This window comes from Oncorhynchus keta, chromosome 17 (genome assembly GCF_023373465.1).
Source record: "Oncorhynchus keta strain PuntledgeMale-10-30-2019 chromosome 17, Oket_V2, whole genome shotgun sequence".
NCBI classification, from domain to species: domain Eukaryota; kingdom Metazoa; phylum Chordata; class Actinopteri; order Salmoniformes; family Salmonidae; genus Oncorhynchus; species Oncorhynchus keta.
In genome coordinates, this window is record NC_068437.1 from 58,099,707 (window position 1) to 58,118,785 (window position 19,079).

Sequence of the window (19,079 nt, forward strand, 5' to 3'; positions counted from 1 at the left end):
TAGTTGTAGTATACAGCAGTAGAGTATATACTATATTAATGTAGTTGTAGTATACAGCAGTAGAGTATATACTATATTAATGTAGTTGTAGTATACAGTAGGAGAGTATATACTATATTAATGTTGTTGTAATATACAGTAGGAGAGTATATACTATATTAATGTAGTTGTAATATACAGTAGGAGAGTATATACTATAAAATATACTATAAAATGCCTACGGAGCTGTGAGGGAACGGCACCTCAGTACCTCCAGGCTCTGATCAGGCCCTACACCCAAACAAGGGCACTGCGTTCATCCATCTCTGGCCTGCTCGCCTCCCTACCACTGAGGAAGTACAGTTCCCGCTCAGCCCAGTCAAAACTGTTCGCTGCTCTGGCCCCCAATGGTGGAACAAACTCCCTCACGACGCCAAGACAGCGGAGTCAATCACCACCTTCCGGAGACACCTGAAACCCCACCTCTTTAAGGAATACCTAGGATAGGATAAGTAATCCTTCTCACCCCCTTTAAGATTTAGATGCACTATTGTAAAGTGACTGTTCTACTGGATGTCATAAGGTGAATGCACCAATTTGTAAGTCGCTCTGGATAAGAGCGTCTGCTAAATGTAAATGTAAAATGTAGTTGTAGTATACAGTAGGAGAGTATATACTATATTAATGTAGTTGTAGTATACAGTAGTAGAGTATATACTATATTAATGTAGTTGTAGTATAGAGCAGTAGAGTATATACTATAAAATGTAGTTGTAGTATACAGTAGGAGAGTATATACTATATTAATGTAGTTGTAATATACAGTAGGAGAGTATATACTATAAAATGTAGTTGTAGTATACAGTAGGAGAGTATATACTACAAATTGTAGTTGTAGTATACAGTAGGAGAGTATATACTATATTAATGTAGTTGTAATATACAGTAGGAGAGTATATACTATATTAATGTAGTTGTAATATACAGTAGGAGAGTATATACTATATTAATGTAGTTGTAATATACAGTAGGAGAGTATATACTATATTAATGTAGTTGTAATATACAGTAGGAGAGTATATACTATATTAATGTAGTTGTAATATACAGTAGGAGAGTATATACTATATTAATGTAGTTGTAGTATACGGTAGGAGAGTATATACTATATTAATGTAGTTGTAATATACAGTAGGAGAGTATATACTATATTAATGTAGTTGTAGTATACAGTAGGAGAGTATATACTATATTAATGTAGTTGTAGTATACAGTAGGAGAGTATATACTACATGAATGTAGTTGTAGTATACAGCAGTAGAGTGTATACTATATTAATGTAGTTGTAGTATACAGCAGTAGAGTATATACTATAAAATGTAGTTGTAGTATACGGTAGGAGAGTATATACTATATTAATGTAGTTGTAGTATACAGTAGGAGAGCCTTCCTCTTTCTCCAGCATCAGCTCACATGCTCCTCTAGTCTATATTACACTGAACAAAAATATAAACGCAACATGTAAAGTGTTGGTCCCATGTTTCATGAGCAGAAATAAAAGATCCTATATGCACAGAAAGTGTATTTCTCTCAAATTTTGTGCAGAAATGTGTTTACATCCCTGAGCATTTCTACTTGGCCAAGATATGCCACACCTGTCAGGTGGTTGGATTATCAACAAGCCGGTTTTAACAGCCATGTTCATTACACAGGTGTACCTTGTGCTGGGGGACAATAAAAGCCACTCTAAAATGTGCAGTTTTGTCACACAACACGATGCCCCACAAGCTTTGAAGGAGCATGTAATTGACATGCTGACTGCAGAAACGTCCACCAGAGCTGTTTCCAGATGACTAAATGTTCATTTCTCTACCATAAGCCACTTCCAACATCGTTGTAGAGAATTTGGCAGTAGACCACGTGTAACCATGCCAACCCAGGACCTCTACATCCAGCTTCTTCACCTACGGGATCGTTTGAGACCAACCATCCGGACAGCTGATGAAACTGAGGAGTATTTCTGTCTGTAATGAAGCCCGTTTGTGGGGAAACTCTCTGATTGGCTGGGCCTGGCTCCCAATTGGGTGGGCCTATGCCCTCCTAGCCACACCCTTGGCTGCTCCCCTGCCCAGTCATGTGAAATCCATAGATTAGGGCCTAATTTATTTATTTCAATTAACTGATTTTCTTATCAGAACTGTAACTTAGAAAAAAAAACGTTGAAGTGGTTGCGTTTATATATTTGTTCAGTATATATACCAGGGGCAACTAGATTCAGCCGCGGGCCGATTTCTTTCAGGAGCGAAAGGCCGGAACGTAATTATAATCATTTGTACACTGCAAATTGACCACAACTAAACCCAAAACGAGATTAAATTTGAAAATAACAATGATTTCATACCTTTATTACATTGAGAAATGATCACATTCGTAGGACTCAACTCATTATTAGCTGAATTCCTAAGTGATAATTAGTTTTTAAAAAATGTACAACCAAAACTAAAATCCCCACCCCCCCAAAAAAAGTTTTAGCCCAGCCTGTTGCCGTCACTCTGACCCCTGTTAGAGTGTAGTATATGTACCCTACCACTTTCTCCAGCATCAGCCCCTCAGCTCTCAGGTTCCTCTCAAAGGTGACTCTCTTTTCCACCAGAGGACTGGACTTCCTGTAGACCAGGATGTAATCGATACGCTTCTTTCCATCTCTGAACATCAGACCGGACGGCTGCCCGGGGTTGGTCCCCTACGGGAATAACTGTTTATCAGTACCTTCATAACACATCCATAAGAAATTCATAAAACACTTATGTCAACAACTTGAGTTTTTTTTTTTTTTTTTTTTTCAACTAAACTCATAATCATATTAATAGCCTCAAATAAATGTGTGTTATAAATAGCATTTAGTGTGGTGCAAAAGAAGAGTGACTTCATTAACGTTTGATAGTTAGCCTCAACCAAATGTTTCAAAGCTGCGTAACTGTGAGACATTGAAAAAGATTGGTGCAGGGTCATTCTGGTTATTGGGTGGGTGTGGAAAAAATGGCTGTCTGGAGCTCGTCTGAGAGGCTGGTCTTTGAGCCCTGACCTGCAATGTACTTATGTGCTGATTGACATAGATCTACCAACTCTAGGGTTGTCTGGTCAGAATGCAACTTTGAGGCCCATAACTGTAAGCTTTGTCACCACACACACACACACACACACACACACACACACACACACACACACACACACACACACACACACACACACACACACACACACACACACACACACACACACACACACACACACACACACACACACAATTTAATGGTCTTAATTTAATGGTATAGGAAAGAGGGAATAGGTTAGGAAACAGCATGTGAATAGTTCATCAGCATGTAAACGCGCTAACTTGAGGTTGTCAAGGAAGGAGCCCAGCTGTGCGTCCAAGCGTCCCGATTGGTTGGAATAGCCGGGTGATTGACATGCCTGACGGCCAATCAGATTGAGAGGGCTGGCCTTTCTTTTAATGTGTGCTTGTGTTTGTGGTACCTGAAGAGAATCTGCTCGTGCCTCTAATTTGGCTCGGATGGCAGGTTTCTGAATGAGAAACGACTCGTCTGTCCTTCCTGCCTTGTACGCACTAGCTTCTGACTCTTCCCCATAGTGGTCCTTCACAGCTTCTAACTCCTCCCCATAGTTGGTTTTCACAGCTTCTGACTCCTCCCCATAGTGGTCCGTCGCAGCTTCTGACTCCTCCCCATAGTGGTCCGTCACAGCATCTGACTCCTCCCAATAGTGGTCCTTCGCAGCTTCTGACAGACAGACAGATACAGGATGATCAGTAAAAGGTCAAGAAAAAAGACAGACAGACAGACAGACAGACAGACAGACAGACAGACAGACAGACAGACAGACAGACCAGTAAAAGGTCAAGACAGACAGACAGACAGACAGAGGATGATCAGTAAAAGGTCAAGACAGACAGACAGACAGACAGACAGACAGACACAGGATGATCAGTAAAAGGTCAAGACAGACAGACAGACAGACAGACACAGGATGATCAGTAAAAGGCCAAGACAGTATTTGTATTGTTAATGTTTGGATGTTATGATGTCATGGTATGTCATGCTGCTAAGCATCACTTGAATAATGCAGACCAGTAAAAGGCCAAGACAGTATTTGTATTGTTAATGTTTGGATGTTATGATGTCATGGTATATCATGCTGCTAAGCATCACTTGAATAATGCAGACCAGTAAAAGGCCAAGACAGTATTTGTATTGTTAATGTCTGGATGTTATGATGTCATGGTATGGTATGTCATGCTGCTAAGCATCACTTGAATAATGCAGACCAGTAAAAGGCCAAGACAGTATTTGTATTGTTAATGTTTGGATGTTATGATGTCATGGTATGTCATGCTGCTAAGCATCACTTGAATAATGCAGACCAGTAAAAGGCCAAGACAGTATTTGTATTGTTAATGTTTGGATGTTATGATGTCATGGTATGTCATGTTGCTAAGCATCACTTGAATAATGCAGACCAGTAAATGGTCAAGACAGTATTTGTATTGTTAATGTCTGGATGTTATGATGTCATGGTATGTTATGCTGCTAAGCATCACTTGAATAATGTTGCTCCTTCCTATACTTTCTTCAAAGCACTACATTCTGAAACTTTGCCCAGCAGGCAAGACCAGGGGGAAACTGGTTGAAATAATGTCATAACAATCTCATAACATTTGAGACGGTTTTTGTAATAACGATGTCCTTTCAACCAGTTTTGCCTGCTGGTTTTCTGAATATATGGATACTGTGCATTCTGAAAGTATTCAGACCCCTTGACTTTTTCCACATTTTGTTACGCTACATACAGCCTTATTCAAAAATGTATTCAATTGTCCCCCCCCCCTCATAAATTTACACACAATACCCCATAATAACAGAGCAAAAACAGGTTCAAACACTTATAAAAATAAAGAAAATGAAATATTACATTTACATAAGTATTCAGACCTTGGCCCCAGTCTGAGGTCCTGAGTGCTCTGGAGCAAGTTTTCATCAAGGATCTCAATATTTTTTTTGCTCCATTCATCTTTCCCTCATTCCTGACAAGTCTCCCAGTCCCTGCCGCTGAAAGACACCCCCACAACATGATGCTGCCACCACCATGCTTCACTCTAGGTGAAGCGTGATGTTGCCACCACCATGCTTCACCTTAGGGATGGTGCCAGGTTTCCTCCAGAAATGACGTTTGGAATTCAGGCCAAAGAGTTCAATCTTGGTTTCATCAGAGCAGAGAATCTTGTTTCTCATGGTCTGAGACCTTTAGGTGCCTTTTGGCAAGCTCTGTCATGTGCCAAACGTCATCCATTTAAGAATGATGGAGGCCACTGTGTTCTTGAGAACCTTCAATGCTGCAGACATTTTTGGTAGCCTTCCCCAGATCTGTGCCACGACACAATCCTGTCTTGGAGCTCTATGGACAATTTCTTCGACCTCGTGATGGCTTGGTTTTTGCTCTGACATGCACTGTCAACTGTGGGATCTCATATAGACAGGTGTGTGCCTTTCCAAAACATGTCCAATCAATTTAATTTACCACAGGTGTACTCCAATCAAATTGTAGAAACATCTCAAGGATGATCAATGGAAACAGGGTATGCACCTGAGCTCAATTCTCAGGCTCTGAATACTTAAGGTATCTGTTTTTTTAAAATTTTGAATACATTTGCAAACATTTTAAAAACTTGTTTTCAATTTGTCATTATGGGGTGTCATGACGTTGGCCTGTGGGTAAGGTAGACACCTAACAGGGTCTACCACCAGAGGGGGACTGCAACAGCGATCACCAGCTGGACAAATGCTGCCCAGCCTTGGGGCGGACTTCTTCATTTGCAGACACCCTAACTGGGTCGACCACCAGAGGGGGACCACAACCAGGACAACCCACGGTCATTTTTATGTTGGTTTGCAACATGCAGGTTAATCGCAAGAAGAACTGTCATGACGTTGGCCTGTGGGTAAGGTTTATGACCCCCTCCCCATAAATACCGTTCTCCCTTCCCTCACTCTTGACTCTACAGAGGGACTCTTGAATAGCCTTTGTTAAACAGAGATTCTGGGAACATCAGAAGGTGGGGTGAAATTAACCATATTCTGGTAATCCAACCAGTTGAACATATGCGTTGGTACCTAATGAATATGATGTCAGTTCGGTTGTCATCTGAGACATTCTCATCAATGATAGGATGACATAAACGGTAAAGTGGAAAGTCTACACATTATAGTTATCAGATTCACATGGAATTGTTGTGCAATTTAAATGTTGGAATATGAAATGATTTGGGGGGGATGAAATGTCATTTTAGCTTCTAAAATGTGAGAATTGGGTTTTCATGAGTGAATTAGGCCCGACTCAGTGGCCCGCCCACGTGAAGAGACATTGGTTATAAACTATGAAACACGTCCTCCTCTCCCATCCTATATAAAGCCTTGACGACAATATAACTTTCTGTTCCGGGTACATTAGGATGACGATCCGATGTCAGAAGGGTTCAGATAATAACTACAGAAGGAAGCCAACCTCAGCGTGAGCTTTGGTTATGAATGGTATGAACTTTGAACTCTTATTCACTACAGAAGTGATACCTCCTAGCCGTTGTGTTAGCAACAGCAGCTGCAAACGTGGGCTAGGAAAGAACAGACAGAGGAGCCCGTCTACCACACAATGACGTTACGACAACGTATCCAATTTACCACCAGAGACATTCTTTCGAGGACAGGAAGATCTCTGTTGGCCAACACGACCAGCATCCACGACTAACCTACCGAAGCGCAGATCAGAGTAAATATTTATTGCATTTTCCTTTTCAAAATGGGTGGTCATTTAGAATGCATCAGAATCTGTATTTACGATAGAGTAGCTGCCTACGGCCCGATAGAGACATCGCTTCTCCTTTGTTCTTCAGTCTTTCCACTCTTTCACTCAAACCCAAAGACACGACAGGGGTATTGTGTGTAGATTGAGAGATTTGTTTCAAAATTCATTTTACAATAAGGCTAAAGTCTACACTTGTACAGAACACAACATGTGGCAAATAAATGTGGATTTGATGGTGTAGCTTTAAGTAGGAACTGTAATTGTGTACAGTATTTGGCTTTGTTTGACATGATGCTACTCTTCCCAGATCAGACAACATTCTGGGGTGATGTGCCTTGAATCTGAAAACTAGACTAACGAGCATAATGATGTTGATGCCGATACTGTGGCACTGCAATAACAATCACGTAATGTAGGTTGACTTTCAAGCCACTCTCTAGGCGCTAACTCTAGATAATAATGACACTATCCTTTCTCTAGGGCGCTAACTCTAGATAATAATGACACTATCCTTTCTCTAGGGCGCTAACTCTAGATAATAATGACACTATCCTTTCTCTAGGGCGCTAACTCTAGATAATAATGACACTATCCTTTCTCTAGGGCGCTAACCCTAGATAATAATGACACTATCCTTTCTCTAGGGCGCTAACCCTAGATAATAATGACACTATCCTTTCTCTAGGGCGCTAACCCTAGATAATAATGACACTATCCTTTCTCTAGGCGCTAACCCTAGATAATAATGACACTATCCTTTCTCTAGGCGCTAACCCTAGATAATAATGACACTATCCTTTCTCTAGGGCGCTAACCCTAGATAATAATGACACTATCCTTTCTCTAGGCGCTAACCCTAGATAATAATGACACTATCCTTTCTCTAGGGCGCTAACCCTAGATAATAATGACACTATCCTTTCTCTAGGGCGCTAACCCTAGATAATAATGACACTATCCTTTCTCTAGGGCGCTAACCCTAGATAATAATGACACTATCCTTTCTCTAGGGCGTTAACCCTAGATAATAATGACACTATCCTTTCTCTAGGCGCTAACCCTAGATAATAATGACACTATCCTTTCTCTAGGGCGCTAACTCTAGATAATAATGACACTATCCTTTCTCTAGGGCGCTAACCCTAGATAATAATGACACTATCCTTTCTCTAGGGCGCTAACCTAGATAATAATGACACTATCCTTTCTCTAGGCGCTAACTCTAGATAATAATGACACTATCCTTTCTCTAGGGCGCTAACCCTAGATAATAATGACACTATCCTTTCTCTAGGCGCTAACTCTAGATAATAATGACACTATCCTTTCTCTAGGCGCTAACCCTAGATAATAATGACACTATCCTTTCTCTAGGGCGCTAACTCTAGATAATAATGACACTATCCTTTCTCTAGGCGCTAACCCTAGATAATAATGACACTATCCTTTCTCTAGGGCGCTAACTCTAGATAATAATGACACTATCCTTTCTCTAGGGCGCTAACCCTAGATAATAATGACACTATCCTTTCTCTAGGGCGCTAACCCTAGATAATAATGACACTATCCTTTCTCTAGGGCGCTAACCCTAGATAATAATGACACTATCCTTTCTCTAGGCGCTAACTCTAGATAATAATGACACTATCCTTTCTCTAGGGCGCTAACCCTAGATAATAATGACACTATCCTTTCTCTAGGGCGCTAACCCTAGATAATAATGACACTATCCTTTCTCTGGGGACATAACCCAAGTTAATAATAATGACACTATCCTTTCTCTAGGGCGCTAACCCTAGATAATAATGACACTATCCTTTCTCTAGGGTGCTAACCCTAGATAATAATGACACTATCCTTTCTCTGGGGACATAACCCAAGTTAATAATAATGACACTATCCACTTTTCATTCTCTCTTGATTTTTAACATGGTCGTTAGCAATAGGTTCGCCAGACAATTTCTTTGCAGTGGTCTAACGTCACTACAGACCCTGGTTCGAATCCAGGCTGCGTCACATCCGGTCGGGATTGGGAGTCCCATAGGGTGGCGCACAATTGGCCGAGCGTCGTTCGGGTTTGGCCGGGGGAGGGCCGTCATTGTAAATAAGAATTTGTTCTTAACTGACGTGCCTAGTTAAATAAAGGTTACATTTGCCCAGAACTAGCTCAATATCTAGCTGTCAGATAAGAACAAGACGACAGCATCCATAAAGTTATAAGACTTTACACCTTTCAGACTGTTTTTTAGGGGCAACAGTTTTGATTACATTTATAATTTATCGTGCTCATTTTTGTCCATTAAGAACAAACGATGTACTACTTTTTTGTAACATTTCTAACAATGCTAACATGTTTTTTAGCCGGATCTCAGAGTTCTAACACTGGGTCTGTTGCTCGGCAACAACACAGCTGCTTATACCAGGCTGCCAGTCATAAGAAGTGTATATGCGGACAAACCTAGGCTCCTGTAGATAGCTAGCTATATGGTGATGTTCAAGCTGAGGTTAATCAATAAATGCAAAAGCAGATATATTGATTAGCTAGGGAGCTAATGTTTTCCAAGCTTGTATAAAGTCCAGCAGCTAGCCTCTAGCAAAATAGCCAACACCAGTCAGCTGAAAGCTAGCTAGCTAACGAACAGGCAAATAAAGGTAGCTAGCCAATTGAATGTGCTTTTATTTTGATGAGCTATTTAGCTAGCTAGCTAATGTAACATTATAACAGAAAGATGAGTGCTAACTTTGTCTAGGTAGCTAACCAACAAACAAGGAAAGCTAGCTAGACAGCTATATTTTGCTAAGTCATGTTTTTTATATAGGAAGTCAACGTGTAAACTGCTGTAAACCTTGTAATCGGGGCACAAATATGCACAAATAAGATGGGGAAAGTCCTTGGCTGCTATGATAGCCAGTTAACTAGCTAGGTAAAGTTAGCCAACGTAAGACTGTAACGTTAGCTAAGGCCAGTTCATACACCACAATATATCATACTTTCTTGCACAAAACATAGCTAGTTAACATTAGTTATGTTAAGTTTAAAACCACCAAACTTTGGGAAACTGCCAAGCTGCTCATGTTAATTTGCATTACACAGACCAAGCTATGGTAAGATGATTTCAGACAGGAAAAACACTGCAGTTAGCTACACTACATTTCTTTGACTAAGAAAAACCACAACACAAAAAAATAGCCAAATAAACAAATTGCTTTATTTTTATTTAACCTTTATTTAACTAGACAAGTCAGTTAACAACAAATCCTTATTTACAATGATAGTCTACCAAAAGGCAATAGCCCTTCTGCGTGGACGGGGGCTGGGATTAAAAATATAAATACCATATAAATATGGACAAAACACACATCATGACAAGAGAGACACCATAACACTACATAAAGAGAGACCTGAGATAACAACATAGCAAGGCAGCAACACATGACAACACAGTATGGTAGCAACACCACAGCAACATGGTAGCAGCGCAAAAACATTGTACAAACATTGGTCACAGACAACAGCACAAAGGGCAAGAAGGTAGAGACAACAATACATAACACAAAGTAGCCACAACTGTCAGTCAAAGTGTCCATGATTGAGTCTTTGAATGAAGAGATTGAGATAAAACTGTCCATTTTGAGTGTTTTTTTGCAGCTCGTTCCAGTCGCTAGCTGCAGCAAAAATTTAAAGAGGAGCGACCCAGGGATGTATGCTTTGGGGACCTTTAACAGAATGTGACTGTCAGAACGGGTAGAGGATGAGGGCTGCAATAGGTATCTCAGATAGGGGTGAGTGAGGCCAAAGAGGGTTTTATAAATAAGCATCAACCAGTGGGTCTTGCGACGGGTATACAGAGATGACCAGTTTACAGAGGAGTATAGAGTGCAGTGATGTGTCCTATAAGGAGCCTTGGTGGCAAATCTGATGGCCAAATGGTAAAGAACATCAAGCTGCTCGAGAGCACCCTTATCTGCCGATCGATAAATTATGTCTCTGTAATCTAGCATCGGTAGGATGGTCATCTGAATCAGAGATAGTTTGGCAGCTGAGGTGAAAGAGGATTTCATTACAATAGAGGAAACCAAGTGTATATTTAACTTTAGCCTACAGCTTTGATATGTGCTGAGAGAAGGACAGTGAACCATCTAGCCATAATCCCAAGTACTTGTATGAGGTGATTACCTCAAGCTCTAAACCCTCAGAGGTAGTAATAACACCTGAGGGGAGAGGGTCATTCTTCTTACCAAACCACATGACCTTTGTTTTGGAGGTGTTCAGAAGAAGGTTAAGGGTAGAGAAAGCTTATTGGACACTAAGAAAGCCTTGTTGTAGAGCATTTAACCTAAAATCCAGGGAGGGGCCATGCATTTGGATAATATTCAGACCCCTTGACTTTTTACACATTTTGTTACATATAATTTCCTAACTGGTGTAGACTTTACTGTGAAATGCTTTACTTACAAGCACTTAACCAACAGTGCGGTTCAAGAAGAAGAAATATTTACCAAGTAGACTAAAATAAAAGTTATAATAAAAAGTAACACAATAAGACTAACAATAACGATGCTATATACAGGGTGTTACGGTACAGAGTCAAAGTGGAGGCTATATACAGGGTGTTACGGTACAGAGTCAATGTGGAGGCTATATACAGGGTATTACGGTACAGAGTCAGTGTGGAGGCTATATACAGGGTATTACGGTACAGAGTCAGTGTGGAGGCTATATACAGGGTATTACGGTACAGAGTCAGTGTGGAGGCTATATACAGGGTATTACGGTACAGAGTCAATGTGGAGGCTATATACAGGGGGTACCGGTACAGAGTCAATGTGGAGGCTATATACAGGGGGTACCGGTACAGAGTCAGTGTGGAGGCTATATACAGGGTATTCCGGTACAGAGTCAATGTGGAGGCTATATACAGGGGGTACCGGTACAGAGTCAATGTGGAGACTATATACAGGGGTACCGGTACAGAGTCAATGTGGAGGTTATATACAGGGGTACTGGTACAGAGTCAATGTGGAGGCTATATACAGGGGTACCGGTACAGAGTCAATGTGGAGACTATATACAGGGGTACCGGTACAGAGTCAATGTGGAGGCTATATACAGGGGTACTGGTACAGAGTCAATGTGGAGGCTATATACAGGGGTACCGGTACAGAGTCAATGTGGAGGCTATATACAGGGGGTACCGGTACAGAGTCAATGTGGAGGCTATATACAGGGGTACCGGTACAGAGTCAATGTGGAGGCTATATACAGGGGTACCGGTACAGAGTCAATGTGGAGGCTATATACAGGGGTACTGGTACAGAGTCAATGTGGAGGCTATATACAGGGGTACTGGTACAGAGTCAATGTGGAGGCTATATACAGGGGTACCGGTACAGAGTCAATGTGGAGGCTATATACAGGGGTACTGGTACAGAGTCAATGTGGAGGCTATATACAGGGGTACTGGTACAGAGTCAATGTGGAGGCTATATACAGGGGTACCGGTACAGAGTCAATGTGGAGGCTATATACAGGGGTACTGGTACAGAGTCAATGTGGAGGCTATATACAGGGGTACTGGTACAGAGTCAATGTGGAGGCTATATACAGGGTATTACGGTACAGAGTCAATGTGGAGGCTATATACAGGGGTACCGGTACAGAGTCAATGTGGAGGCTATATGCAGGGGTACTGGTACAGAGGCAATGTGGAGGCTATATACAGGGTATTACGGTACAGAGTCAATGTGGAGGCTATATACAGGGGTACTGGTACAGAGTCAATGTGGAGGCTATATACAGGGGTACTGGTACAGAGTCAATGTGGAGGCTATATACAGGGTATTACGGTACAGAGTCAATGTGGAGGCTATATACAGGGTACCGGTACAGAGTCAATGTGGAGGCTATATGCAGGGGTACTGGTACAGAGTCAATGTGGAGGCTATATATAGGGTATTACGGTACAGAGTCAATGTGGAGGCTATATACAGGGGTACCGGTACAGAGTCAATGTGGAGGCTATATGCAGGGGTACTGGTACAGAGGCAATGTGGAGGCTATATACAGGGGGTTCAGAGTCAATGTGGAGACTATATACAGAGGGTACTGGTACAGAGTCAATGTGGAGGCTATATACAGGGGGTACTGGTACAGAGTCAATGTGGAGACTATATACAGGGGGTACTGGAACAGAGTCAATGTGGAGGCTATATACAGGTGGGTACTGGTACAGAGTCAATATGGAGGCTATATACAGGGGTACTGGTACAGAGGCAATGTGGAGGCTATATACAGGGGTTCAGAGTCAATGCCAACCCAACACTGTTTTCCCCCTCGGACATCAAGCGTAACATGTGCTACACACTGTTGTTTTACCAGGCTGCACAACTCTCCTCAGCTCGGCCACAAAGAACAGCAACAACAGTGGTGGGGCGGCCAGTGGTACTGTTTCTTTAAAAACCCTTCGGGGTTTTTGGAATCATTGATGTCTGTAGTTATTCAGTGTTCCCATTCCTCTGTCAAAGATAGTCAACACATTTTTATTTTACATTTATTTATTTAACAAGACAAGTCGGTTAATATGAACAAATTCTTTTTTTCAATGACGGCCTTGGAACAGTGGGTTAACTGCCTCGTTCGAGGGCAGAACGACAGATTTTTACCTTGTCAGCTCTGGGATTCGACCTTTTCGGTTACTGGTCCCAACGCTCTAACCACTAGGTTACCTTCCGCCCCTCCACTCTAACCACTAGGCTACCTGCCGCCCCTCCCTCTAACCACTAGGTTACCTTCCGCCCCTCCACTCTAACCACTAGGCTACCTGCCGCCCCTCCACTCTAACCACTAGGCTACCTGCCGCCCCTCCACTCTAACCACTAGGTTACCTTCCGCCCCTCCACTCTAACCACTAGGCTACCTTCCACCCCTCCACTCTAACCACTAGGCTACCTTCCACCCCTCCACTCTAACCACTAGGCTACCTTCCACCCCTCCACTCTAACCACTAGGCTACCTGCCGCCCCTCCACTCTAACCACTAGGTTACCTGCCACCCCTCCACTCTAACCACCAGGTTACCTGCCGCCCCTCCACTCTAACCACTAGGCTACCCTGCCGCCCCTCCACTCTAACCACTAGGCTACCTTCCACCCCACAAAGGTGTTAAAACGACCCATCGCGACTAAGACCAAGGTTCTACATACATTACACAGGATCTAGCTCATAGAGATAGAATTACATGGACTTGCATGGGGATACCCATTCTAAGTAATACTATTTCTGTGATCCAGCCATTATGGAAAAGACTGTACAGAGGCACTAATCATCATCATACGTTCTACATCTTATGTCTTTGACGAAAAAATGGTGTCGTGCAACACGATTCATATTTTGCACAGACCTGACAGCAACAACAAAAACCGATCTGGCACCAGAGTGTATTTTCCCTGCTGGATCCTGCTCAGAATAGACAGTCTCCTGTCCCCAATGGCAACCTATTCCCTGTAGTGGTCCAAGGTAGTGCACTAGGCAGGTGAATTTTGGGGATGCATGCAGGGACTTCTGAGTCATGCTAAACTGCTCATTTGAATGTGAATGGTATTTGAGTGAATTCTCCCCCACCGCTACAGATGTCCTTATTAGAGGAGAATGATTTTTTTCTTCTCCCTCACAGCGGCGACATCTATCTTATCCACTGTGGCTTAATGCGGTGTGTTGCTCACCGCACCACTGCATAGTTTCCCCCCCCCACGCCTCACAGTGACGCCAACGTTTAAAACAGCCACCGCTTTACACAACACCACCTGAAGATGTATCACAATCATCTCAAATCAATACCATGTGTAAGCAATGTCACTGTCACTATGAAAACAAATGTAAAACATTTTTTTTTAGGTAGTTGATACTCAACAGGGTATAGTCAAAGGTTATGGTAAGGGTTAGGTTTACGGGGCTTGTGGTTAGAGTTAGGTTTACGGGGCTTGAGGTAAGGGTTAGGTTTACGGGGCTTGAGGTTAGAGTTAGGTTTACGGGGCTTGAGGTAAGGACAAGGTTTACGGGGCTTGAGGTAAGGGTAAGGTTTACGGGGCTTGAGGTAAGGGTTAGGTTTACGGGGCTTGAGGTAAGGGTTAGGTTTACGGGGCTTGAGGTAAGGGTTAGGTTTACGGGGCTTGAGGTAAGGGTTAGGTTTACGGGGCTTGAGGTAAGGACAAGGTTTACGGGGCTTGAGGTAAGGGTTAGGTTTACGGGGCTTGAGGTAAGGGTAAGGTTTACGGGGCTTGAGGTAAGGACAAGTTTGGTTACGGAACCATTGGAACCACTGAAAAACAATCTGTCTGTTTTTTTTGTTTAAATACCAGCACAACGTAATGTATTTTACAGTCTGCCAGAGCTAACGATGAATAAAATCATTATCACATGTCATCATCATCATCATAAACAAATCTCACATGATGGTGGATTAAGTACTGATATGATAAACAGTAAACGGTCCATGATAAACAGGAAACGGTCCATGATAAACAGTAAACAGTCCATGATAAACAGGAAACGGTCCATGATAAACAGGAAACGGTCCATGATAAACAGTAAACAGTCCATGATAAACAGTAAACAGTCCATGATAAACAGTAAACAGTCCATGATAAACAGTAAACAGTCCATGATAAACAGTAAACAGTCCATGATAAACAGTAAACAGTCCATGATAAACAGTAAACAGTCCATGATAAACAGTAAACAGTCCATGATAAACAGTAAACAGTCCATGATAGTGAGTAGCAATTACAGTGTAGAAAGTGGACCATCAATCTACACTACATGACCAAAAGTATGTGGACAACTGAACGTCGAACATGTCATTCTAAAATCATGGGCATTAATTTGGCGTTCCAATTCATCCCAAAGGTGTTTGATGGGGTTGAGGTCAGGGCTCTGTGCAGGCCAGTCAAGTTCTTCCACACCAATCTTGACAAACAATTTCTGTAAGGACCTTGTCATGCTGAAACAGGAAAGGGCCGTCCCCAAATTTGCCCCAAAGTTGGAAGCAGAGAATCGTCTAGAATGTCATTGTATGCTGTTGCGTTAAGATTTCCCTTCACTGGAACTTAGGGGCCCGAACCACGAAAAACATCCTCAGACCATTATTCCTCCTCCACCAAAATGTACAGTTGGCACTATGAATTTGGGCAGGTAGAGTTCTCCTGGCATTCGCCAAACCCAGATTTGTCCGTCGGACTACCAGAATGCACAATTCAAATGTAGGACATTGTGGCTGTTGGTTAAAATAACACAAGACCCTTAACATTGACAAGCCATGTCTGCCAGAGAATGTGTTTCCACTTCACAATAACAGCACTTACAGTTGACCGGGGCAGCTCTAGCAGGGCAGAAATTTGACTGACTTATTGGAAAGGTGGCATCCTAGGACGGTGCAACGTTGAAAGTCACTGACCTCTTCAGTAAGGGCCATTCTACTGTCGATGTTTGTCTATGGAGATTGCATGGCTGTGTGCTCGATTTTATACACCGGTCAGCAACGGGTGTGGCTGAAATAGCTGAATCCACTAATTTTACGGGGTGTCCACATACTTTTGTATATATATTATATGTTATGATGCTGTCGCCGAGAGTGAAAACTGGTCTCACCCTGCATCAACCCATCATGACCTTGTTAGACCTACAGTATGTGAGGATGTGGGTTTACTTCCTCCAGGAATCACACTAAAACTGTATATACTAACCGCACTGTTAAAGTTGTTGTAGAATACGTCAAAAACTCAGACAGGCTGTGGGGAGAACGGACAGACACACCGACTGACTGACCTGTCTTTGAGGGGATGAGGGTGCAGGAGGTGCTGTGACTGTGGGTCAGAGGCTGGGTCTGGGCTTGGAGCTGACGGTGGTCCTTTCCCTGGGCCTGGTGCTGTAACCAGGGGTCGACCTGCTGGGTCTGGAGCTGGGCACGTGTCTGGTCCTGGAGATCCGGCTGCAGATGGAAGAGGGAAAATAGATCCAGCTAGTCGGCTTTACCTGCTCCAAAACTCGTCTATTTATTGTCCTGTAGCTTCTCATGGCTCTCTCTCATCTCACTGTGGTAGGCATATTGTGAGCAGTATGTTTGGAATATCAAATCGCAATCCATATCGAATCATGATAGGTACAGTACCAAAGTATTCAGACCCCTTGACTTTTTCCACATTTTGTTACGTTACAGCCTTATTCTAAAATGTATTAAATTGTTTTTTTCCCCTCATCAATCTAATAATATATGCCATTTAGCAGACGCTTTTATCCAAAGCGACTTACAGTCATGTGTGCATACATTCTACGTATGGGTGGTCCCGGGAATCGAACCCACTACCCTGGCGTTACAAGCGCCATGCTCTACCAACTGAGCTACAGAAGGACCAATCTACACACAATAACCCATAATGACATCACAATAACCCATAATGACATCACAATACCCCCTAATGACATCACAATAACCCATAATGACATCACAATATCCCATAACAACAAAGCAAAAACAGGTTTTAGACATTTTTGCAAATTTAGCAAAAATATCACATTTACTTAAAAGTATTCATACTCTTATTTTGTTGAAGCACCTTTAGCAGCGATTACAGCATCAAGTTTTCATGGGTATGACGCTACAAGCTTGGCACACCTGTATTTGGAGAGTTTCTCCCATTCTTCTCTGCAGATCCTCTCAAGTTCTGTCAGGTTGGATGGGGAGCGTTGCTGCACAGCTATTTTTCAAGTCCGGGCTCTGGCTGGGCCACTTAAGGACATTCAGAGACTTGTCCTGAAGCCACACCTGCATTGTCTTGGCTGTGTGCTTAGGGTGGTTGTCCTGTTGGAAGGTGAATCTTCGCCCCAGTCTGAGGTCCTGAGCGCTCTGGAGCAGGTTTTCATCAAGGATCTCTCTCTGTACTTTACTCTGTTCATCTTTGCCTCGATCCTGACAAGTCTCCCAGTCCCTGCTGCTGAAAAACATCCCTTCAGCATGATGCTGCCACCACCATGCTTCATCGTAGGGACGTTGCCAGGTTTCCTCCAGACGTGACGTATAATCTTGGTTTCATCAGAACAGAGAATCTTGTTTCTCATGGCCTAAGAGTCTTTCGGTGCCTTTTGGCAAACTCCAAGCGGGCTGTGATGTGCCTGAAGAGTGGCTTCTGTCTGGCCACTCTACCATAAAGGCCTGTTTGGTGGAGTGCTGCAGAGATGGTTGTCCTTCTGGAAGGTTCTCCCATCTCCACAGAGGAGCTCTGTCAGACCATCGGATCTTGGTTAGCTCCCTGACCAAGTCCTTTCTCCCGCGATTGCACACAGTTTGTAGAAAAGGGCGAAGGGGTCTGAATACTTTCCGAAATGCACCGTACATAGAATCACAATATGTCATTGGATCTCAAACCTCTCCTTGGGGGACCCCCAGTCGTTACAGTTTGTTATCTATTCCAGAGCAAGCACACCTGATTCAAACATGTCCACTAATCAGGGCCTAGATTAGATTCATCCGGGAGACTACAAAATGGTGAAACTGAGGGTTCCAGAGAAGTGTTTTTTTGTTGTTGACCTAGTGACTTAAGTAATGTAATAAAATACCCCGCCAACTCCCAACCCTACCGGTGTCTGGGGCTTGTCGTCGGGGGGTGCAGGGCATGGACAGAACGTGGCTGAGGCTCTGTGGGTGTATCTGGTTCTGAGCCAGGCAGGGCAGACTGCGACGGGACGGCTTCAGCGGCTTCTCCTTCAAGATCTCACTGATGCTTGTGTGCATGCCTGGAGGAGGGAGATGGGGGTGGGGAGAGGAGGAGAGAGAGGGGGGGGTGGGGAGAGGAGGAGAGAGAGGGGGGTGGGGAGAGGAGGAGAGAGGGGGTGGAGAGAGGAGGAGAGGGGGAGATGTAGAGGAGGAGGAGAGGAGGAGAGAGAGGGGGGTGGGGAGAGGAGGAGGAGATGTAGAGGAGGAGAGAGAGGGGGAGATGTAGAGGAGGAGGAGAGAGGGGGTGGGGAGAGGAGGAGAGAGAGGGGGTGGGGAGAGGAGGAGAGGGGGAGATGTAGAGGAGGAGGAGAGAGGGGGGTTGGGGAGAGGAGGAGAGGAGGAGAGGGGGGAGATGTAGAGGAGGAGGAGAGAGAGGGGGATGTAGAGGAGGAGGAGAGAGAGGGGAGATGTAGAGGAGGAGGGAGAGAGAGGGGGAGATGTAGAGGAGGAGAGAGAG

General features: G+C 43.3%; 1 protein-coding gene across 1 annotated transcript in view; it reads right to left on the reverse strand.

Moving 5' to 3' along the window:
- LOC118378909 (anoctamin-3-like) overlaps window positions 1-16,956 on the reverse strand; it is a 120,712-nt gene extending 103,756 nt beyond the window's left edge. Inside the window, exons 1-4 of the mRNA XM_052467048.1 lie at window positions 16,945-16,956; window positions 16,678-16,840; window positions 3,517-3,779; window positions 2,567-2,722 (exon numbers count right to left, since the gene is read on the reverse strand). Of these exons, the coding sequence (XP_052323008.1) occupies window positions 2,567-2,722; window positions 3,517-3,779; window positions 16,678-16,840; window positions 16,945-16,956 (594 nt within the window). The remainder of the gene's footprint in view (window positions 1-2,566; window positions 2,723-3,516; window positions 3,780-16,677; window positions 16,841-16,944) is intronic.
- Window positions 16,957-19,079: the final 2,123 nt, after the last annotated feature.